General features: G+C 65.7%; 2 protein-coding genes across 2 annotated transcripts; one reads left to right on the top strand and one right to left on the bottom strand.

Annotated features, from left to right (window-relative positions):
* Positions 1–259: 259 nt before the first annotated feature.
* INO80B (INO80 complex subunit B) lies at positions 260–1,720 on the bottom strand. The gene is made up of 5 exons (XM_057399882.1): positions 1,616–1,720; positions 1,347–1,536; positions 1,144–1,262; positions 861–1,039; positions 260–749 (listed from the first exon to the last, which is right to left on the bottom strand). Exons 1-5 carry the CDS (start codon positions 1,659–1,661, stop codon positions 282–284), a joined length of 1,002 nt encoding a protein of 333 aa, XP_057255865.1. The 5' UTR covers positions 1,662–1,720; the 3' UTR covers positions 260–281.
* Positions 1,721–5,837: 4,117 nt separating this feature from the next.
* RTKN (rhotekin) lies at positions 5,838–22,787 on the top strand. Its single transcript, XM_057399885.1, has 13 exons — positions 5,838–6,046; positions 8,199–8,386; positions 9,261–9,322; positions 9,563–9,616; positions 9,686–9,803; positions 12,397–12,585; positions 15,321–15,415; positions 17,886–17,992; positions 19,063–19,143; positions 19,574–19,739; positions 21,450–21,554; positions 22,267–22,458; positions 22,771–22,787. The coding sequence occupies exons 1-13, from the start codon at positions 5,900–5,902 to the stop codon at positions 22,785–22,787; spliced, it is 1,521 nt and encodes a 506-aa protein (XP_057255868.1). The 5' UTR covers positions 5,838–5,899.
* Positions 22,788–23,535: the final 748 nt, after the last annotated feature.

Here is a 23,535-nt window from a genome sequence, read left to right as displayed (position 1 = left end):
GGATTGGCGGCCGCCGCAGCCAACCGCGCGCGGTGTACCACCGCGCTCCGGCTGTGGGGGAGCTGCCCCGTTAAGGATATGGGGGAAAGCCGGGAGCCCCAGAGCGCTCCTGTGAGGAGGGGGATCCATCCCTGCCCCCATCCCGGTGGGTCCACACACGGCTCCTTCACCACCAACCTTTAATGAGCTCCGCGGGACCCGCCCCGGCACCCCCACCCCACCCCATTGCTCCCCATGTCCATAGCGGAGGCGCCGGTGCCTCCACTGCCGCCAGCACCGGGCTAAGCCGCGGCGTCCATGAGCTGGAGGTTGCGGCGGTAGCAGGCGAGGCTGCAGAGCGGGCGCCCGGAGCGCGAGCACGAGTACCGCTTCACATTGCCGCAGCCGGCGACGCTGCAGAGCACCGGGACCGGCGGCACGGCAGGCACCGATGCCGGCAGCAGCGGCAGCGCCATCCCCACCGGGAAGGACACGGTGATGCGGTCGGCAGCGTTGCGGTAGTGCACAACGGGGCACGGTGCCGGCCGTGCCCGGCGCTCCCGCAGCGTCTTCACCTTGGCCTTGCTGGTCTTGGTGAGGCGCTCGATGGTCTGGTTCTTGTTCTCCTCCGCCTTCTTGGCGGCCTGCAGGCGCCGCTTCCGCGCCCGCTCCTCCCGCTTCACCAGCATCTCCTCCGTCAGCTCCTTCGCCTTGTAGCCCATGGGCAACTCCAGCAGCGGCTGGCTCTGCTGCTTGTGCAGGAGCGCTTTCTGCAGGGCAGGAGGGCGCTGTCATCGCCAGGCCACAGCCCCACACCCCTTCTGGGGCTCCACATCTCACCCCAGTGACCAGCCCCACAGCCACACTGAGCCCCTCGGTACCTGCCGAGCCGTCAGCAGGGACTCATCCACCTCCTTCTTGAGCTCCCCGTTGTCATCCAGCTCGCCCTTCTCCAGGGCATCGAGCCAGCGCTCCTCCTCCTCCTCCTCCTCGCGCGCAGGGAAGCAGCTCTCGGGGTCCAGCTCCGGCAGGGGCGAGGGCTCCAGGTTGCTGTCCTCATCTGCGCCGGGATGGGGTCACCGGGGAGGGGAGGGCACCCAGCACCCTCCCTGCATCCAACCCAGCCAACTCCCCCTTCCCCTCCCCGCTGCCCCCGGGGCTCACCCAGCCAGGCCCGGTACTGCTCGATGGGCACCCCTTCCGCGGGCTCCTCGTCCTCATCCACCACCATCAGCGGCGAGGGCGAGCGCGGCGCCTCGGGCACCACCGTGAACGTGGGGACGCTGCGGGGGTGGGAACGACACACACACGGTGAGGCCGGGCCGGGCCGCGGGGTGGGAGCTGCGCCCGGCCGGGCCCCCCCTCACCTCTTGGTGCCCAGGATCTGCCCCCCCAGCTTGATCTTGAGCTTGAGCTGCGGCTTGGGCAGGGGCGGCGCGGGGGGACTCGGCCCCGCCGCCTCATGGTGGTGTTTCTTCTTGTGCTTCTTCTTGTGCTTCTTGTGCTTCTTCCTATGGGAGCCATGCCCGCCGCCCGCCTCGGCCTCCGCCCCGGCGCCTGCGGGGGGCACAGGGGTCAGCTCCGCCCCGGGACCCGCCACCGCCGGCCCGCGGCGCCCCCCTCCCCCGGCCCTCACCGTGCCCGCCGGCCTCCATCCTGCCCCGCCGCCAGGCCTTGCTCATCCGCCGCTGCCGCTGCCGCTGTCCCGCGGCTGGGGGAACCGATTGCGGACGGACCACTTCCGCCCGGAGATGGAGTTGTTGCAGTACAGGGGAGGCGCCGGACCGCCATCTTTGAAGTGGGCAAGTGAGCAACGGGGAGCTCTGTCCGGGTGGAAACAGGATCCGAGGGACAGAGGGCCCGGGCAGCGCCCCCATAGAGACGCGCGTGTGTGTGCGCGTGCAAGGGCGCGATGCCGGTGCACACCGTGCGCGTGCCCGGGCGGGACACACCGTGTACGAGCACGGCCCCGCAGCAGATCAGTGCCGGCTCCTTGCACACGGGTTAACGCGCACACACACACACACGTGGGTCCTGTCCTCTGTGCACACACGCGTGCACACACAACACATAGACACAGAACATATGGACACACCACACACGGACACACCACACACGGACACACCACACACGGACACACAACACATGGACACACAGCACATGGACACACAGCACATGGACACACAACAACACATGGACACACCACACATGGACACACAACACATGGACACACAACAACACATGGACACACAACAATACATGGACACACAACAACACATGGACACACCACACACGGACACACAACACATGGACACACAGCACATGGACACACAACAACACATGGACACACAACACATGGACACACAACACATGGACACACAGCACATGGACACACAACAACACATGGACACACAACACATGGACACACAACAACACATGGACACACAACAATACATGGACACACCACACACGGACACACCAGACACGGACACACCACACATGGACACACAACAACCCCCCTTGTGTCCCGGCAGCTGCTCCCGCACTGACTCGGGCCATTGTCCTGCCCGCACCACCCGGTGCCAGCTCCGATGCTCCCGATGCCTCCCGCCGTGTCCCGGCTCACTCTGGCCTCAGAGTCAAGGAGCCATCGGGTGGGACCCCCGGTACCGGCACCATGCTCTGCCAGGACGAGCGCACGGGGCTGACAGTGACCGACCCCCCGCAGGTACGGTACCGGCACCGCTACCGGCACGGCACCAACACCCACCCCGGTGCCCCTGCCCCGTCCCCCCGGCACCGGCCGCACTCGCCCTGCCCGTCGCGCCGCCGCCTCCGGCCCAGCCGGTGTTTCCCGCTGCACCACCCGGTTCTTGCCTTCGCCCCCGGCACCGGCACCGAGCCAGGGCGGCAAGGCAGGGACGGGACACGGGGGTGGGGGGGAAAGGGGGGGGCACGGGGGGAGCCCGGGGCCGGGGTTGGGGGGGTCTGGGAGTGTCCAGGACCGGGATGTGCCGGGGGAGGGGGACCCTCTTGCACCGGGCACGTGGTCGGCACGAGGCGCCGGGGGTCCCAGTGTATCCGGGGGGGCGGTTCTGGTGCATATTGAGGGGGGTCCAGTGCTCCCAGTACCGGCTGCACATGGTGGTGATGGGGTCCCGGTTCACCCGGTACCAGATGAACGTGAAACGGGGGTCCCGGTTCACACGGCAGGGGGCAGGCAGTGCATTTGGGGCAGTCCTGGTGCATACTGGGGGGTCCTGGTATGCAATGGAGGGGTCCCCGTGCACCTGGGGGGGACTGGTGCATCTGGGGGGGTTCCAGTGTTCCCAGTACCAGCATCACATGGTGGTGATGGGTTGGGGGGGGGGGGCGGTGCACTTTGGGCGTCCCGGTTCACCCGGTACCGGCTGCACATGGGAGGGAGGTCCCGGTCCAACCGGAGGGGGAGGGGGGGGACGGACGGACGAACGACGACACGGGACGGGACACGACAGCGCATCTGGGGGGGTCCTGGTGCATACTGAGGGGGTGCCTGGGTGCGCCTTGGGGGGGTCCCGCTGCTCTCTGCGGGCTCCCGGTGCCCCCGGTACGAGCAGCTCACGGAGGTGACGGCGGCCCCCGTGCATTCGTGGGTCCGGCTGCTCGCGGGGGGCTCCCGCTGCTCCCGGGGGGGCCTCGCTCTCTCTCTGTCCCGGTGCCGCGGGCGGGGCCGGTGCCGGGAGGGGAGGGACGGGAACGGGGGGGGGGGCGGTCCGGGGGCGGTCGCGCGCCGCCTTCCTGTGCGCGCGGCGGAGCTGGAGCGCGAGCGGCGGAAGGTACCGGGAGCGGGGGGGGGGCTGCGAGCACCGGGGCGGCGGGGGGGGGAGGGGGGGAGACGGGACCCGGATCGGGACCGGGACTGGGACCGGGACCCCGCGCACCCCTCGGTGCTTCGGCCCCGGCTCGGTCCCGGCCCCCCCCCCCCGGCCCGTCCTGAGCCCGAACCCGCACCGCGATCGCTGCCCCCGTGTCCCTGAGCCCCTCATTCAGCCCCCGTCCCCCTCCCGCACCCCGAACCTTGCTCAGCCCCGCAGCCCTTGTCCCGCCCCCTGCTCCTCACCTCCTGCACCCCAAACCCCGCACCCCGACCCAGCACCCTGCCCTCTCCCCATTCTCCAGCCCCAGCACCCCTTATCCCCCCGCCGCACCCCAAACCCTGCACCCCAACCCCAGCGCCCCTTCTCCCCCTGTACCCTGCACCCCGTCCCATGCCCTGCCGCCTGTCCTGTCCCCGGCACCCATCCTGACCCTGCCCCCCATCTCCTGCACACTTTCTCCTGTTTCCCATCCCCTGCACCCCACTTTCTGCACCCCTTATTCCCCTCTTGCACCCAATCCTAGCCCCTGCACCCATCACACGCACCTCAAACCCTGCACCCCAACTCCTGCACCCCTTCTCCACCCTGGCCTGCGGGCCCTGTGCCCCATCTTGTCCCCAGCACCCCTTATCCCCCATGCATCCCAGCCCAGCACCCCATTCTGACCCTGAACCCTGCACCTTGATCCCGGCACCCCTCATCCCTTCCCTGCACCCCAAACCTTGTCCCCTGCACCCCAACTTCTGCACCCCATCTCATCCCTGCACTCCATCTTGTTCTTTGCACCCCAACTCCTGCATCCTATCCCCTGCACCCATCCTGACCCTTCATCCCAACACAGCACCCCTTATCCCCCCTTGCACCCAAAGCCCTGCACCCTATCCTGACCCTACACCGTGATCCCAGCACCCTTTACGCCTTCCCTGCACCTTAAACCTTGTCCCACTGCCCTGCACCACTTCTCCTACCCCCCCACCCCATATTGTCCCCCGCACCCCAACCTCAGCACCCTCTATCACATCCCCGCACCCCATCCAGTCCCCTGCACCCCAAACCCTGCACCCAACCCCTGCACCCTCTCTTGACCATGTACCCCCACCCCAGCACCCTTTAGTCCCCCCTGCACCTGAAGCCCAGAACTCCTGTGCCTGCACCCATCCTGCACCTCAGCTCCTGCACCCCATCTCAGCACCCCTTATCCCATCCCTGCACCCCAAACCCTGCACCCAAACTCCTATCCCTGCGCATCTTGTCCCCTGCTCCCCAACTCCTGCACCCCTTCTCCTGACCCTGCACCCTGATCCCAGCACCATTATGTCCTCCCTGCACCCCAACCCAGACCTTGTCCCCGCACCCCAACCTCAGCACCCCTTATCCCATTCCCTACACCCCTTCTCCAATCCCTGCACCCAACTCCTGTCCCCATCCCTGGCACCCCTTATTCCACCCCTGCACCCCTTCTCCTGTCCCTTCACCCTCCTTTGTCTCCTGTACCCCATCTTCTATCTCTATCCCCATCCCTTGCACCCATCCTGACCCTGCACCCGGACCCCAGCACCCCTTATCCCCTCTGCACCCCATCCCCAGCACCCTAAACGGGGCACCCCTTATCCCACCCCTGCACCCATCCAGTCCCCTCCACCCCAAACCCTGCACCCAATCCCCTCTCCCCTGAGCTCCATCCCTGCATCCTTCTCCTACCCCTGCACCCCCATTCCTGTCCCCATCCTGACCCTGCTCCCCCCCATCCCCTTGTCCCCTCTTCCCAGCCCCCCCCTTATCGTCGTCCCCCTTTATCCCCCTCCATCCCCCCCCTTATCCCCCCCATTCCCATCCCGCCCCCGCTGCCCTTTCCCTCACAGTGCCCGGTTGTTCCCGGTTGTTCCCGGTTGTTCCCGGGAGGAGGCGGCTTTGGGGGGGGGGGGGGGTGCCCTGTCCCCATTCCAGAGGTGACAAAAGAGCCTTTTTCCTCCCTATAGCTCCTTGTGTGTGGGGGGGAGGTTTGCCCCAAATCCCATTCCCGACAAGCACTGGATCGTCCCTTGGGAATTGGGGGGTGAATGTGGGATCCAGCCCCCCCCAGACTAAACGGGGGGATCCCGATGGAGGGAGAGGGGAGGGGGCCGCGCTTCCCGATGCGGGAGAAGCTGCAGATCCTGGAGGACCTCAACATGCTTTATATCCGGCAGATGGCCATGAGCCTCCAGGTAGGAATTCCCCCCCCCTTTATCCCTCATCCCACTTTCAGGACCCCACCAGGATCCCCCTGGACCCCCGGACGTCGGGAAACCCGGGGTCCGGGGGTCCAGAGGGGTCCTGGGGGGTCCCATGGAATGGGTCTTCCCCCCGCTGTCTATGGGGAGCATCCCCCCATAGCACATCCCATGGGATGGGGAGGGTTCTGATTCACACCCCCCCCCCCCCCCCCATAAACTCCTGTTGGTGGGGTATTGGTAACAATTGGTGATGTTACTCTATGGGGGGTGCAGGGGGCATAAGGGGGGTGCAGGAAGAAAGTGGGGTGCGGGGAGCAAAAGGGGGTGCAGACAGGACAAGGGGAGTGTAGGGAGCATAAGGGGGGTGCAGGAAGAAAGTGGGGTGTGGGGAGCAAAAGGGGGTGCAGACAGGACAAGGGGGGTGGAGGGGGCACAAAGGGGGTGCAGGCAGCACAAGGGGGGCTCAGGCTGGTGCTGGTGGTGAGTTGTGGGGCTGGATAAAGGGAGGGGGGAATTGGGGGGTTTGGGGGCATGTGGTAAATATGTGGGGTGGGGGGTCCCTGTGGGGCACAGGGTGTATCTATGGGGCACGGGACACATCTGTGTTGTTCACGGTGTATCCGTGGGGCGTGTTGTTCCGCCGTGGGGTGCATGATGTGTCTGCGGGGCACATGGCTCCTCTGTGGAGTTCTTGTGGGGTGCGTGGCACATCCGTGGGGCGTCTGTGGGGTGCGTGATGTGCCTGTAGGGCACCTGGGTATCTGTGAGGCACATGGTTGCCTCGTGGGGTACACGCCGTATCTGTGGGGCACGTGGTTCCTCTGTGGGGCACAGGAAGCCTCTATGGGGCTCGCAGCACAGCCGTGGGGTGCATGGTTCCCCCGTGGGGTACGTGGTGTCTCTGGGGAGGTGACTCCCCTGTGGGGCATGTGGCACATCAGTGGAGCCATTGTGTCTCTGTGGGCTGCGTGGCCCATCCATGGGGCACCCGGTGTCCCCATCCCAGTGTTCCCCATCCATCCCAGTATCCCATCCCGGTGCCCATTCCACTGTCCTGTACCAGTTCCGCTGCCATCCTTGTCCCCTGCCCTGTCCCATCTCGGTGCCCGCTCTCCCTGTCCCGATGTCCCGCAGGACGTGGATGCGCAGTGGTCCCTGTCCTATCCCCGTCTCTATCCCTCTCTGTCCCATCTCTGTCTCTATCCCTGTCCCACAGGAGGCGGAGGTGCGGTGGTACCCGTCTCTCTCCCGGTCTCTATCCTTGTTTCTCTCTCGGTCTCTATCCCTCTCCCATCCCTGTCTCTGTCCCTATCTCTATCCCGCTTCCTGTACCTGTTTCTGTCCCTGTCCCTATCCCATCTCTATCCCGCAGCATGTGGAGTCGCGGCGGCGGCTGGAACCGGAGTTGCGGCTGCGGGACGGGGCGGCCCCTGCCTCTATTCCCGTCTCTATCCCATTACCGGTCCCTCTCCCGGTCTCTGTCCGTCTCTCTGCCGTTCCCGGCCTCTGCTGGTCTCTGTCCCGCTCTGTCCCAGTCTCTGTCCCGGTCTCTGCCATTCCCGGTCTCTGTCCTTGTCTCCATCCCGCTCTATCTCGGTCTCTACTGCTCCCGGTCTCTGCTGCTGTCTCTATCCCATTCCCGGTCTCTCCTGGTCCCAGTTCCGGTCTCTGCCGTTCCCGGTCTCTGTCCCTGTCTCCATCCCGCTCTGTCCCGGTCCCTCTCCCGGTCTCTGCTGCTCCCGGTCTCCGTCCTTATCTCCGTCCCGCTCTATCGCGGTCTCTCTCCCGGTGTCTGTCCATCTCTCTGCCATTCCCGGTCTCTGTCCCTGTCTCCGTCCCGCTCTCTCCCGGTCTCTGCCGCTCCCGGTCTCTGTCGCTGTCTCTATCCCATTCCCGGTCTCTCCCGGTCCCAAGTGCCGGTTTCTGTCCCATTCCCGGTCTCTCCCGGTCCCGATCCCGGTCTCTGTCCCTGTCTCTGTCCCACTCCCGGTCCCATTCCCGGTCTCTCCCGGTCCCATTCCCGGTCTCTGTCCCTGTCTCTGTCCCACTCCCGGTCCCATTCCCGGTCTCTCCCGGTCCCAATCCCTGTCTCTGCCGCTGTCTCCCCCCGCTCTCTGCCTCTCTCCCTGGCTCTGTCCCGCAGGACGCGGAGTCGCGGCGGCGCCTGGAGCGGGAGCTGCGGCTTCGGGACGGGGCGCGGCGGCTCCTGGGCGCCTGCAGCCGGCCCGAGCAGGCGCTGGGAGCGGCCAAGAGCCTCCTGCTCAGCTCCAGCCGCGTCCTGGCGCTCAGCGCCGAGCTCCAGCGCAGGAAACAGGCGCAGCTGCGGCCCGCGTGAGGCCCGCGGGATGGGGACGGGACGGGAACGGGATGGGGGCAGCGGGAATGGGGGCAGAGGGAGTGGGAACGGGATGGGGACAGCGGGAATGGGAAGGGATGGGATGGGGACAGCGGGAACGGGGGCAGAGGGAATGGGATGGGGACAGCGGGAACGGGGGCAGAGGGAGTGGGAATGGGATGGGGACAGCGGGAATGGGAAGGGATGGGATGGGGACAGCGGGAACGGGGGCAGAGGGAATGGGATGGGGACAGCGGGAACGGGGGCAGAGGGAATGGGGGCAGAGGGAATGGGATGGGATAGGGACAATGGGAATGGGGGCAGTGGGAGTGGGAACGGGATAGGATGGGGACAGCGGGAATGGGAATGGGATGGGATGGGGACAGTGGGAATGGGGGCAGAGGGATGGGGTAGAGATATGGCAGGGAATGGCTCCCAGGATGGGGATATGGGGACCAGGATGGGGGGACCAAGATATAGGGGGAAATGGGATAGGGAAACACACAGCGGGATGAAGGGGACAGGAATAATGGGGAAAATGGGATATAAGAGGGACTGAGATGTGGGGACTGGGATGGAGGGGTACACACTGGGATGGGGGGAACAGGAACAGCGGGGGCAATGGGATATGGAGGGGACCAGGATATGGGCAGGGGGAATGGGATATGGGCACACACCCACCAGGATAGAGTGGACAGGAATATGGAGACCAGGATAGGGGGGGCACTGGGATGGGGACACGAGGATGGGGACACTAGGAAGAGGACAAGGACAGGGGGAATAGGGAGGGACACTGGGAAGGGGGGACACTGGGATGGGGACACACACCGGGATAGGAACACCCCATCCCAGCTCCTGCTCCCCCCACAGCCCCACAGCCACCGGCCCCTCGGATGAGCGCGTCCCGTGCCGCGGCACCGTCTGCCTCTCGGGTACGGGGGATCCCCCCAGGCCCCCATCTCCAAACCGGGGCACTCGGCTCCTGCCCCCTCCTTCTGAGGGTCCCCATTCCTCCCCCTGCATCCTTTTGGGGTCCCCTGCCTGTCCCTTGAGGTCCCCTGCCCCTCTTATCCCACCCCGGGTGTCTCTTGCACCCCCCCCCCCCCCGCCATGGAGGCTCTGGGGGTCAGAGCCCCCCTCCGCCCCCCCATTCCCCCCCCCCCCCCCCCCAGACCTGCGCATCCCGCTGATGTGGAAGGACACGGAATACTTCGGGAACAAGGGAGGTGAGTGGGGGGGGGGCAGGGGAGCAGCGCGGCCCCCCCCGGCCCCCGCTGAGCCCGGTGCCCCCCCAGAGCTGCACCGCTGCGCCGTGTTCTGCCTCCTGCAGCTGGGGGCCGAGATCCAGGACACTCCCCTGGTGCTGGTGGACCGGACCCTCACCGACATCTGCTTCGAGGGCGCCGTCCTCTTGTGAGTGGGGGGCACGGGGGGGACCCCACACCCATTGACCCCCTCCGATCCACCCCAGGAGTCCCCAGTCCCCCCCGTCCCACCCTGAGGGTCCCCAGCACCCCCTGCATCCCCTTAGGGGGCCCCTGCCCTCCCCTTTTCTCTCCCCGGGGGGTTCTATGCCCCCCGTGCCCACCCCTGTGGGGTCTGCTCCCCCCTTTATGTCCCCCAGGGGTGCCCTGTTCTCCCTCACCTCCCCTTGGGGGTCCCCTCCCCTCTCCTTTCCCCCCATGGGGGTCCCCAGTCCCCCCTGTCTGACCCTTTGGTGCGTCCCCTGCCCTCTCCTTATATCCCCCCCCCAGGGGTCCTCTGTCCCCCCGTCTTCTCCTTAGGGGTCCCTTTCCTCCCCATGGGATCCACTGCCCCTCCTGGGGGTCCCCTGCCCTTCCCTTTCCCAACATGGGGTTCCCCTGACCCTTCCCTTTATCCCCCCCATGGGGTCTGCTGCCTTTCCCCTGCTCAGTCCCCCCTGCCTACCCATGGGGGTTCCCTGCCCCCCCAGTGCCCCCCATGCTGTGGCTGGGGGGTGACCTTGGGTGTCCCTGCGGGGTTGATGGGGCATGATGGGGGTCCCTGGGGATGTCCCTGGGGATGTCCTGGGGGTCTTGGGGGGTCCCTGGGGTCCTTGTGTGTCCCTGTGCTCACCGGGGTCCCTGTGTGTCCATGGGGATGTCCATGCGGTCCCTGTGTGTCCATGGGCTCCCTGTGCTCACCGGGCTCCCTGTGTGTCCATGGGGATGTCCATGCGGTCCCTGTGTGTCCATGGGCTCCCTGTGCTCACCGGCTCCCTGTGTGTCTATGGGGATGTCCGTGGGGTCCCTGTGTGTCCATGGGTCCCTGTGCTCACCGGCTCCCTGTGTGTCCATGGGTCCCTGTGTGTCCATGCTGTGTCCATGGGTCCCTGTGTGTCCATGCTGTGTCCATGGGTTCCTGTGTGTCCATGGGTTCCTGTGTGTCCATGGGTCCCAGTGTGTCCATGGGTCCCTGTGTGTCCATGCTGTGTCCATGGGTACCTGTGTGTCCATGCTGTGTCCATGCTGTGTCCATGGGTCCTGGTGTGTCCATGCTGTGTCCATGGGTCCCTGTGTGTCCATGCTGTGTCCATGGGTCCCTGTGTGTCCATGGTGTGTCCATGGGTTCCTGTGTGTCCATGGGTCCCGGTGTGTCCATGCTGTGTCCATGCTGTGTCCATGGGTCCCTGTGTGTCCATGCTGTGTCCATGCTGTGTCCATGGCTCCCTGTGTGTCCATGCTGTGTCCATGCTGTGTCCATGGCTCCCTGTGTGTCCATGGGTCCCGGTGTGTCCATGCTGTGTCCATGCTGTGTCCATGGGTCCCGGTGTGTCCATGCTGTGTCCATGCTGTGTCCATGCTGTGTCCATGGCTCCCTGTGTGTCCATGGGTCCCTGTGTGTCCATGCTGTGTCCATGCTGTGTCCATGGCTCCCTGTGTGTCCATGGGTCCCTGTGTGTCCATGCTGTGTCCATGCTGTGTCCATGGGTCCCTGTGTGTCCATGCTGTGTCCATGCTGTGTCCATGGGTCCCGGTGTGTCCATGCTGTGTCCATGGGTCCCGGTGTGTCCATGCTGTGTCCATGGGTCCCGGTGTGTCCATGCTGTGTCCATGCTGTGTCCATGGCTCCCTGTGTGTCCATGGGTCCCTGTGTGTCCATGCTGTGTCCATGCTGTGTCCATGGGTCCCGGTGTGTCCATGCTGTGTCCATGCTGTGTCCATGGGTGTGTGTCCATGGTGTCCCTGTGTGTCCATGCTGTGTCCATGCTGTGTCCATGGGTGTGTGTCCATGCTGTGTCCATGCTGTGTCCATGGGTCCCGGTGTGTCCATGCTGTGTCCATGGGTCCCGGTGTGTCCATGCTGTGTCCATGCTGTGTCCATGGCTCCCTGTGTGTCCATGGGTCCCTGTGTGTCCATGCTGTGTCCATGCTGTGTCCATGGGTCCCTGTGTGTCCATGCTGTGTCCATGGGTCCCGGTGTGTCCATGCTGTGTCCATGGGTCCCGGTGTGTCCATGCTGTGTCCATGGGTCCCGTGTGTCCATGCTGTGTCCATGCTGTGTCCATGGCTCCCTGTGTGTCCATGGGTCCCTGTGTGTCCATGCTGTGTCCATGCTGTGTCCATGGGTCCCGGTGTGTCCATGCTGTGTCCATGCTGTGTCCATGGCTCCCTGTGTGTCCATGGGTCCCTGTGTGTCCATGCTGTGTCCATGCTGTGTCCATGGGTCCCTGTGTGTCCATGCTGTGTCCATGCTGTGTCCATGGGTCCCGGTGTGTCCATGCTGTGTCCATGGGTCCCATGTGTGTGTCCATGCTGTGTCCATGTGTGTCCATGCTGTGTCCATGGTGTGTCCATGGGTTCCTGTGTGTCCATGGTGTGTCCTTGGGTCCCGATGTGTCCATGGGTCCCGGTGTGTCCATGCTGTGTCCATGGGTCCCGGTGTGTCCATGCTGTGTCCATGGGTCCCGGTGTGTCCATGCTGTGTCCATGCTGTGTCCATGGCTCCCTGTGCTCACCGGCTCCCCGTGTCGCTGTTGCCGCAGCCCGGACGCGGGCCCTGACTTCGAGCTGCGCTTGGAGCTGTACGGGGCGGCGCTGGGGGGTGCCCCCCCCAGCCTGGCCACGCGGCTCAGCACCTCCCTGGGCCGCTCGGCCGGGCGCCGCCTGCGCGGGCACTTGGAGGGGGGCGACGGCGACGGGGGCGCGGCCCCGCTGCTGCCCCACGGCGCCCCGTGAGTACCTGAGCCCTGGGAGACCCCCCCGGACCGCCCCCACCCCTGTGTGCCCCTGTGTGCCCCCTGTGTGCCCCCTGTGTGCCTATTGTGTGCCCCCTGTGTGCCCCCTGTGTGCCCATTGTGTGCCCCCTGTGTGCCCATTGTGTGCCCATTGTGTGCCCATTGTGTGCCCCCTGTGTGCCCATTGTGTGCCCATTGTGTGCCCCCTGTGTGCCCCTGTGTGCCCATTGTGTGCCCCCTGTGTGCCCCCTGTGTGCCCATTGTGTGCCCCCTGTGTGCCCATTGTGTGCCCATTGTGTGCCCATTGTGTGCCCCTGTGTGCCCATTGTGTGCCCATTGTGTGCCCCCTGTGTGCCCCTGTGTGCCCATTGTGTGCCCCTGTGTGCCCATTGTGTGCCCATTGTGTGCCACCTGTGTGCCCATTGTGTGCCCCCTGTGTGCCCCTGTGTGCCCCTGTGTGCCCCCTGTGTGCCCATTGTGTGCCACCTGTGTGCCCATTGTGTGCCCATTGTGTGCCCCTGTGTGCCCCTTGTGTGCCACCTGTGTGCCCCCTGTGTGCCCATTGTGTGCCCCTGTGTGCCCCCTGTGTGCCCCTGTGTGGGCCATTTGTGGGCCCTGTGTGGGCCCCTGTGGGCCACTGTGTGCCCCCTGTGTGCCCCTGTGTGCCCCTGTGTGCCCATTGTGTGCCCCCTGTGTGCCCATTGTGTGCCCATTGTGTGCCCATTGTGTGCCCATTGTGTGCCCATTGTGTGCCCCTGTGTGCCCATTGTGTGCCCATTGTGTGCCACCTGTGTGCCCATTGTGTGCCCCCTGTGTGCCCCTGTGTGCCCCTGTGTGCCCCCTGTGTGCCCATTGTGTGCCCCTGTGTGCCCATTGTGTGCCCATTGTGTGCCACCTGTGTGCCCATTGTGTGCCCCCTGTGTGCCCCTTGTGTGCCACCTGTGTGCCCCCTGTGTGCCCATTGTGTGCCCCTGTGTGCCCATTGTGTGCCCATTGTGTGCCCCCTGTGTGCCCCTGTGTGCCCCTGTGTGCCCCCTGTGTGCCCCTGTGTGCCCCCTGTGTGCCCATTGTGTGCCCCTGTGTGCCCCTGTGTGCCCCTGTGTGCCCATTGTGTGCCCCTGTGTGCCCCGGTGTGCCCCCTGTGTGCCCATTGTGTGCCCCCTGTGTGCCCCTGTGTGCCCCCTGTGTGCCCCTGTGTGCCCATTGTGTGCCCCTGTGTGCCCCCTGTGTGCCCATTGTGTGCCACCTGTGTGCCCATTGTGTGCCCCTGTGTGCCCCTTGTGTGCCACCTGTGTGCCCCCTGTGTGCCCATTGTGTGCCCCCTGTGTGCCCATTGTGTGCCCCTGTGTGCCCATTGTGTGCCCCCTGTGTGCCCCTGTGTGCCCCTGTGTGCCCCCTGTGTGCCCCTGTGTGCCCCCTGTGTGCCCATTGTGTGCCCCTGTGTGCCCCTGTGTGCCCCTGTGTGCCCATTGTGTGCCCCTGTGTGCCCCTGTGTGCCCCCTGTGTGCCCATTGTGTGCCCCCTGCCCCCTGTGTGCCCCTGTGTGCCCCCTGTGTGCCCCTGTGTGCCCATTGTGTGCCCCTGTGTGCCCCCTGTGTGCCCCCTGTGTGCCCCCTGTGTGCCCCTGTGTGCCCCCTGTGTGCCCCCGTGTGCCCCCTGTGTGCCCCCTGTGTGCCCCTGGTGCCCCCTGTGTGCCCATTGTGTGCCCCTGTGTGGCCCCTGTGTGCCCCCTGTGTGCCTCATGTGTGGCCCCCTGTGTGCCCCCTGTGTGCCCCTGTGTGCCCCCTGTGTGCCCATTGTGTGCCCCCTGTGTGCCCCCTGTGTGCCCATTGTGTGCCCCCTGTGTGCCCCCTGTGTGCCCCCTGTGTGCCCCTGTGTGCCCCCTGTGTGCCCACTGTGTGCCCCTGTGTGCCCCCTGTGTGCCCCCTGTGTGCCCCTGTGTGCCCCTGTGTGCCCCTGTGTGCCCATTGTGTGCCCCCTGTGTGCCCCTGTGTGCCCATTGTGTGCCCCTGTGTGCCCATTGTGTGCCCCTGTGTGCCCCTGTGTGCCCCTGTGTGCCCATTGTGTGCCCCCTGTGTGACCCAGTGTGCCCATTGTGTGCCCCTGTGTGCCCATTGTGTGCCCCTGTGTGCCCCCTGTGTGCCCCCTGTGTGCCCATTGTGTGCCCCTGTTTGCCCCGTTTTGCCCCAGTGTGCCCCAAGGTGTGCCCCTGTGTGCCCCTGTGTGCCCCCTGTGTGCCCATTGTGTGCCCCCTGTGTGCCCCTGTGTGCCCCCTGTGTGCCCGTGTGCCCATTGTGTGCCCCTGTGTGCCCCCTGTGTGCCCCCTGTGTGCCCCTGTGTGCCCCTGTGTGCCCCTGTGTGCCCATTGTGTGCCCCCTGTGTGCCCCTGTGTGCCCATTGTGTGCCCCTGTGTGCCCATTGTGTGCCCCTGTGTGCCCCTGTGTGCCCCCAGTGTGCCCCCAGTGTGCCCCCAGTGTGCCCCTGTGTGCCCCCTGTGTGCCCATTGTGTGCCCCCTGTGTGCCCCTGTGTGCCCATTGTGTGCCCCTGTGTGCCCATTGTGTGCCCCCTGTGTGCCCCTGTGTGCCCATTGTGTGCCCCTGTGTGCCCATTGTGTGCCCCTGTGTGCCCATTGTGTGCCCATTGTGTGCCCATTGTGTGCCCATTGTGTGCCCCTGTGTGCCCCCTGTGTACCCCCCCGGACCCCCGCATGACCCCTGTGCTCCCCCCGCAGGGGTCCCCGGTTCCAGCTCCTGGCTCACGCGGTGCTGTCCCTGGCCGAGGTGCAGGATGGGTTCCGCACCCACGACCTCAGCATCGCCTCCAACGGTGAGCGCGCGGTGAGGGACAGAGCAGCACAGAGCAGCACTGCACTGCACAGCACTGCATCGCACTGCACTACATAGAACTGCACAGCACTGCACTGCACTACATAGCATAGCACTGCACTGCACAGCACTGCACTGCGTCGAACTGAACTGCACAGCACTGCAGAGCACAGCTGCAGAGCACTGCAGAGCACTGCACATCGCAGCACTGAACTGCATACACTGCACAGCCTTGCACTGCATACACTGCACAGCATTGAACTGCACTGCACAACACTGCACAGCATTGAACTGCACTGTATAGCACTGCGCTGCACAGCACAGCACTGCACAGCACAGCACTGCATAACACAGCACAGAACAGCCCAGCATGGCACAGCACAGCACTGCACTGCACAGCCCAGCACTGCACAGCACAGCACAGCACTGCACAGCCTGGCAGGGCACAGCACAGCACAGCACAGCACTGCACAGCCCTGCACAGCCTGGCAGGGCACAGCACAGCACTGCACAGCACTGCACAGCACCGCACTGCACAGCACTGTACAGCACTGCACAGCCCGGCAGGGCACAGCACAGCACAGCACAGCACTGCACAGCACTGCACAGCCCGGCAGGGCACAGCACAGCCCAGCACTGCATAGCACAGCACAGCACTGCATAGCACTGCACAGCCCGGCAGGGCACAGCACAGCACAGCAACGCACTGCACAGCCCTGCACAGCCTGGCAGGGCACAGCACAGCACTGCACAGCACTGCACAGCCCGGCAGGGCACAGCACAGCACAGCACAGCACAGCACTGCACAGCACTGCACAGCCTGGCAGGGCACAGCACAGCACTGCACAGCACAGCACTGCACAGCCCTGCACAGCCTGGCAGGGCACAGCAAGCACTGCACAGCACTGCACAGCCCGGCAGGTCACAGCACAGCACAGCACAGCACTGCACAGCACTGCACAGCACTGCACAGCCCGGCAGGGCACAGCACAGCACAGCACAGCACAGCACTGCACAGCCCGGCAGGGCACAGCACAGCACAGCACTGCACAGCACAGCACTGCGCAGCACTGCACAGCACAGCACAGCACAGCACTGCACAGCCCGGCAGAGCACAGCACAGCACAGCACTGCACAGCACAGCACAGCACAGCACAGCACTGCGCAGCACTGCACAGCACAGCACAGCACAGCACTGCATAGCACAGCACAGCACTGCACAGCCCGGCAGAGCACAGCACAGCACAGCACAGCACTGCGCAGCACAGCACAGCACAGCACAGCACTGCACAGCACAGCACAGCACAGCACTGCGCAGCACAGCACAGCACAGCCCAGCACTGCATAGCACAGCACAGCACTGCATAGCACTGCACAGCCCGGCAGGGCACAGCACAGCACAGCACAGCACTGCACAGCCCTGCACAGCCTGGCAGGGCACAGCACAGCACTGCACAGCACTGCACAGCCCGGCAGGGCACAGCACAGCACAGCACAGCACTGCACAGCACTGCACAGCCTGGCAGGGCACAGCACAGCACTGCACAGCACAGCACTGCACAGCCCTGCACAGCCTGGCAGGGCACAGCACAGCACTGCACAGCACTGCACAGCCCGGCAGGTCACAGCACAGCACAGCACAGCACTGCACAGCACTGCACAGCACTGCACAGCCCGGCAGGGCACAGCACAGCACAGCACAGCACAGCACAGCACTGCACAGCCCGGCAGGGCAGCACAGCACAGCACTGCACAGCACAGCACTGCACAGCACAGCACTGCGCAGCACTGCACAGCACAGCACAGCACAGCACTGCACAGCCCGGCAGAGCACAGCACAGCACAGCACTGCACAGCACAGCACAGCACAGCACAGCACTGCGCAGCACTGCACAGCACAGCACAGCACAGCACTGCATAGCACAGCACAGCACTGCACAGCCCTGCAGAGCACAGCACAGCACAGCACAGCACTGCGCAGCACAGCACAGCACAGCACAGCACAGCACTGCGCAGCACAGCACAGCACAGCACAGCACAGCACAGCACTGCGCAGCACAGCACAGCACAGCACTGCGCAGCACAGCACAGCACAGCACTGCGCAGCACTGCACAGCACAGCACTGCACAGCACAGCACAGCACAGCACAGCACTGCACAGCACAGCACAGCACTGCACAGCACAGCACAGCACAGCACAGCACACAGCACAGCACAGCACAGCACAGCCCGGCAGAGCACAGCACAGCATGGCAGGGTGTGACAGGGCAGGGCACAGCGTGGCGCCACCGGTGGTGCGGGTGGGTGCGGGCAGGGTGTCCGTGGGTGCTGGTGGGTCCCGGCGGTTTCCCAGTGTCCGCGTCCCGCTGGGTGCCGATGTCCCCGTGTCCGGTTGTCCCGGAGGGCTTCCCCTTGGGTCCCGGTGGGTGCCGGTGCGCGGTGCCCGTTCCCCGCTAACGCGTGCCCCGCAGAGGACAGCCCGTGCCTGGTCCCGCTCTACGGCAGCGTCTGCTGCCGCCTCACGGCGCAGCCCCGGTGCATGGCCCGGCCCGGGAGCAGCGGCACCCTGCGGCTGGAGGTGAGCGGGGAGCGGCGGGGGGACAGGGACCGGGGTGGGGATGGGGTGCGGTGGGGGGGGGACAGGGATGAGATGGGGATGGGGTGGGAACACGGATGGGGATGGGGACGGGTGGGATGGGGACGGAGGGGGACAGGGGTGAGATGTGGATGGGGTGGGGATGGGGACGGGTGGGATGGGGACAGGGATGAGATGGGGATGGGGTGGGAACACGGATGGGGATGGGGACGGGTGGGATGGGGATGGGGACGGAGGGGGACAGGGGTGAGATGTGGATGGGGTGGGGATGGGGACGGGTGGGATGGGGACAGGGATGAGATGGGGATGGGGTGGGAACACGGATGGGGATGGGGACGGGTGGGATGCGGACGGAGGGGGACAGGGGTGAGATGTGGATTGGGTGGGGATGGAGACGGGTGGGATGGGGATGGGGACGGAGGGGGACAGGGGTGAGATGTGGATGGGGTGGGGATGGGGACGGGTGGGGGGGGGGACAGGGATGAGATGGGGATGGGGACGGGTGGGGGGGGGGACAGGGATGAGATGGGGATGGGGACGGGTGGGGGGGCGACAGGGATGAGATGAGGATGGGGTGGGAACACGGATGGGGATGGGGACGGGTGGGATGGGGACGCGGGGATACGGATGGGGATGGGAGTTGGGGGTGGGATGGGGTCAGGGACAAGAATGGGATGGGGACGGGGGGGGACAGGGGTGAGATGTGGATGGGATGGGGATGGGGACGGGTTGGATGGGGACGCGGGGATACGGATGGGGATGGGAGCTGGGGGTGGGATGGGGTCAGGGACAAGAATGGGATGGGGACGGGGGGGACCTGCGCAGGGGTGAGATTGAGGATGGGGACCGGAAGGGGATGGGTTTGGGATGGGGACACGGAGGAGGACGCTGGGTTGGTGCCGGTGGCTCCGGGCGGTGGGGACGGAGCCCAGGGGTCCCCGTGGGGAGCAGCAGCGCTGGGAGGAGCCCGGTGCCCCCCGGTGCCCCCCGGTGCTGAGGGCGCGGGGGCCGCGGCGCAGCCGGGCGGGAGGCGCCTGTTCTGCGTCCTGCAGGGCACGGAGCTGCGCTGCCACCAGCACCCGGGGCAGCCCCAGCGCGGCGCCGAGCCCGAGCTCATCATCGCCGTCAACAAGGTGCGGGCCGGGGGGGCTGGGGGGGGGTTTGGGGTGCTTGGGGGTCATTGAGGGGGATGGAGGGTCCCTGGGGTTCCTTGGGATTGCTTTGGGCGTTCGGGGTTTATTGGGGGTCCTTTGGGGTCTCGGGGTCCTTGGGGGTCTCTGGGGGTCCCTGAGGTTCCTTGGCGTCCTTTGGGTTTCCTTGGGAGCTTTAGGAGATATGAAGGTTCCTTGGAGGACTCGGGGGTCCCCGGGGTTCCTTGAGATTCCTTTGGGTGTTTGGGGTTTCTTAAGCGTCCTTTGGGGTCTTGGGGTTCCTTGGAGGTCTCTGGGGGTCCCTGGGATCTTCCGGGGGTCCCTGGGCTCTTTTGGGGGTCCCTGGGTTCCCCTCCGGGGGTCCCTGGCGCCCCTTTGGTCCCGGTGTCCCTGTTCTGAGGCGGTGCCGCAGGAGACGCGGGTGCGGGCGCTGGAGCGGGGGGCTCAGGGGCTGCCCCTGGCCTTGGCCGTCACCAACCGGCTTGGGGGGGAGGACGTGACCCACACGCTGGTGGCCGAGAGCGCGGCCGAGGCGCAGCGCTGGATGGAGGCCTTCAGCCAGCACTTCTATGACATCAGTGAGCGCGGGGGCCCGGGCAGAGCGGGGCCCGTCCCAGCGGGACCCCACTGCTCCCCATTGGGAGCCCTGCGCCAGCAGAGCCCCATCCCGGCCCGGCCCTGGCCATGCCTTGACCTCAACACACAGGATCCACATCCCAGAGATATCCCCATCGCATTGAGACCCCATCCCATTGAGACCCCATCCCGTTGAGACCCCATCCCATTGAGGTCCCATCCCATTGAGACCCCATCCCATTGAGACCCCATCCCACTGAGGTTCCATCCCATTGAGACCCCATCCCATTGAGGTCCCATCCCATTGAGACCCCCATACCAGAGATATCCCCATCCCATTGAGACCCCATCCCATTGAGACCCCATCCCATTGAGACCCCTTCCCATTGAGACCCCATCCCATTGAGGTCCCATCCCATTGAGACCCCTTCCCATTGAGACCCCGTCCCATTGAGACCCCCATACCAGAGATATCCCCATCCCATTGAGATCCCATCCCATTGAGACCCGATCCCATTGAGACCCCCATACCAGAGATATCCCCATCGCATTGAGACCCCATCCCATTGAGACCCCATCCCATTGAGATCCCATCCCATTGAGGTCCCATCCCATTGAGGTCCCATCCCATTGAGACCCCATCCCATTGAGACCCCCATCCCATTGAGACCCCATCCCATTGAGACCCCATCCCATTGAGATCCCCATACCAGAGATATCCCCATCCCATTGAGGTCCCATCCCATTGAGACCCCATCCCATTGAGACCCCCATACCAGAGATATCCCCATCCCATTGAGGTCCCATCCCATTGAGACCCCATCCCATTGAGGTCCCATCCCATTGAGACCCCATCCCATTGAGACCCCCATACCAGAGATATCCCTATCCCATTGAGACCCCATCCCATTGAGACCCCATCCCATTGAGACCCCATCCCATTGAGGTCCCATCCCATTGAGATGCCATCCCATTGAGACCCCCATCCCATTGAGACCCCATCCCATTGAGACCCCATCCCACTGAGGTTCCATCCCATTGAGACCCCATCCCATTGAGGTCCCATCCCATTGAGACCCCCATACCAGAGATATCCCCATCCCATTGAGACCCCATCCCGTTGAGACCCCATCCCATTGAGACCCCTTCCCACTGAGACCCCATCCCATTGAGGTCCCATCCCATTGAGACCCCTTCCCATTGAGACCCCATCCTGTTGAGACCCCCATACCAGAGATATCCCCATCCCATTGAGATCCCATCCCATTGAGACCCGATCCCATTGAGACCCCCATACCAGAGATATCCCCATCCCATTGAGGTCCCATCCCGTTGAGGTCCCATCCCATTGAGGTCCCATCCCACTGAGGTCCCATCCCATTGAGACCCCCATACCAGAGATATCCCCATCCCATTGAGATCCCATCCCATTGAGACCCCATCCCATTGAGACCCCCATACCAGAGATATCCCCATCCCATTGAGATCCCATCCCATTGAGACCCCATCCCATTGAGACCCCCATACCAGAGATATCCCCATCGCATTGAGACCCCATCCCATTGAGACCCCATCCCATTGAGATCCCATCCCATTGAGACCCCATCCCATTGAGACCCCATCCCATTGAGACCCCCGTCCCAACATGATCCCACCCCAGTGACACCCCATGGTGTGACCCAGCCCATGCCCCATGGGGCTCTGTTGCGCAGGCTGCTGGCAGCAGTGCTGTGAGGAGCTGATGCGCATCGAGGTGCCGCAGCCGCGCCGGGCACCTGCAGTGCTGCCGCGCCAGGGCTCCCTCTACCATGAGCTGGGTGAGTGCAGGGCAGTGCACCGTAAACTGCCCCAGAGCCTGCCCCATAACCTGCCCCATAACTTGCCCCATGCCCTGCCCCATGCCCTGCTCCATAACCTGCCCCATAACTTGCCCCATGCCCTGCCCCATGCCCTGCTCCATAACCTGCCCCATAACCTGTCCCATAACTTGCCCCATGCCCTGCCCCATGCCCTGCTCCATAACCTGCCCCATAACTTGCCCCATGCCCTGCCACATGCCCTGCTCCATAACCTGCCCCATAACTTGCCCCATAACCTGCCCCGTGCCCTGCCCCACGGCTTGTGCATCCCTCTGCCCACCTCCTGCATCCCCCCGTGCCCCACATCATCCCCCCATGCCCTCAGCTCTTGGTGCCCCCCTCCACTGCTGCTGGATAAGGCCCGGGGGGGGGGATCCGGGCACTGCCCTCCCATTACAGCTGACAGGCAGGGGCTGTGGGGTGACACCACAGCACCCCAGGGGGGCCCGGCCGTGGGGTACAGCCTGGCCCCACAACCCAGGGGCCACGTCCCATCCTGGCTGTCCCAGCCACGGGAGTGTGGCTCCAGAGCACGGCCCGGCTATGGGGCAGGTCCCAGCCACCCAACCCCAGGGCACGGCCCGGCTATGGGGCACGTCCCGTGCCCCCCATCTATGGGGCCGCCCCACGGCCCCCCCGGTGCTGCGCTGTGACCGGTGCCTTCCCGCAGCCCTGGACCCATCGGAGGACGCGGTGGCGGCGATGCTGGAGCCCGGGACCCCCCCTTGGCTCTCGCTCTTCGAGGCCCCCCCCCCGAGCTCCCCCCAGCCCCAGCGCGGGGGCAGCCCCGGCCCCCCCCCCCCCGGCCCCGGCCCCGCAGCCTCTCGCTGGACGCGCGGCTCAGCCCCCCCCAGAGCCGGGTGTGAGCCCCCCGGCACCCCCAGAGCCGGGTGTGAGCCCCACAGCGGGGGGGGGAGGGGGAGAAACTGGAATCGGAGCCCCCCAGGCGGGGGGGGGAGGGGCTCTAAAGTTGGGGGGGCCCCAAACTGCGGGGGGAGGGGGGGGCCGGGGTCCCCCGGGGTGGGTGCTGCGGGTGCTCCCCCCCATTGCAGGGTGGGTGCTGGGTTCCCCCCATGGTGGGTGCTGCCCCCCCGGTGTACACGGTACAGCTCTGCCCCCCCCCAACCCTTGGGGCTCCCCCCCCGGACCCCAATTCTGACTCCTCCTCGCGAAGCATTAAACTGTATTTAACAGCGGTGGGGCTGGCCTGGGCGCTCGGGCCCCATTGGCAGCAATCGGGGGGGGGGAGGCGCCGGCTCCATCCTGAAGCTGCTTGAAGGGGTGCGGGGGGGGGGGGCTCGGTGTGCATGGAAGGTGCTGGGGGGGGCCCCCTTAATGGGGGTGCTGGGCCCCCCCTTACACAGCGTGCGGGGAGAGCTCCTCTTCCGTGGGGGGGGCGCTGGAGCCCCCCAAGAGCTGCGGCTGGGTCAGGAGCAGGGCAAAGCCTGGGGGGGGCAGAGAGGTTGATGGGGGGCAGAGGGGGGGGGTGGGAAACGGGGGGGTACAGGAGGTTTGGGGGTACCTGGCTTGTCCTTGGTCCGGATGCTCCTGTCGCTGGGCTCATCCCCCTGCAAGATGGGGGGGCCCTGAGGGGTCCCCAGGACCCCCCCCCAGCCCCCTCTTGCACCCCAAAACCACCCCCATGTCGTGCCCGCCCAGACCCCGGTCCCGAATCCCCCCCGAAAACCACCCTTCAGCCCCATCACACCCACCCAGCCCCACATCGCCCCTGCCCCACATCTCCCCTTCCCCACATCGCCCCTGCCCCACATCAACCCCTGCCCCACATCGCCCCTGCCCCACATCAACCCCTGCCTCACATCAACCCCTGCCCCACATCGCCCCTGCCTCACATCGCCCCTGCCCCACATCAACCCCTGCCCCACATCGCCCCTGCCCCACATCAACCCCTGCCTCACATCACCCCCTGCCCCACATC

The sequence above is a fragment of the Pezoporus wallicus genome, unplaced genomic scaffold (assembly GCF_028554395.1).
Source record: "Pezoporus wallicus isolate ANWC-B61680 ecotype Strahan unplaced genomic scaffold, APGP_CSIRO_Pwel_v1 contig_10507, whole genome shotgun sequence".
Classification (NCBI taxonomy): domain Eukaryota; kingdom Metazoa; phylum Chordata; class Aves; order Psittaciformes; family Psittacidae; genus Pezoporus; species Pezoporus wallicus.
Note: the sequence above shows the minus strand (reverse complement) of the source record. Positions and strands in the feature narration are given on the sequence as shown.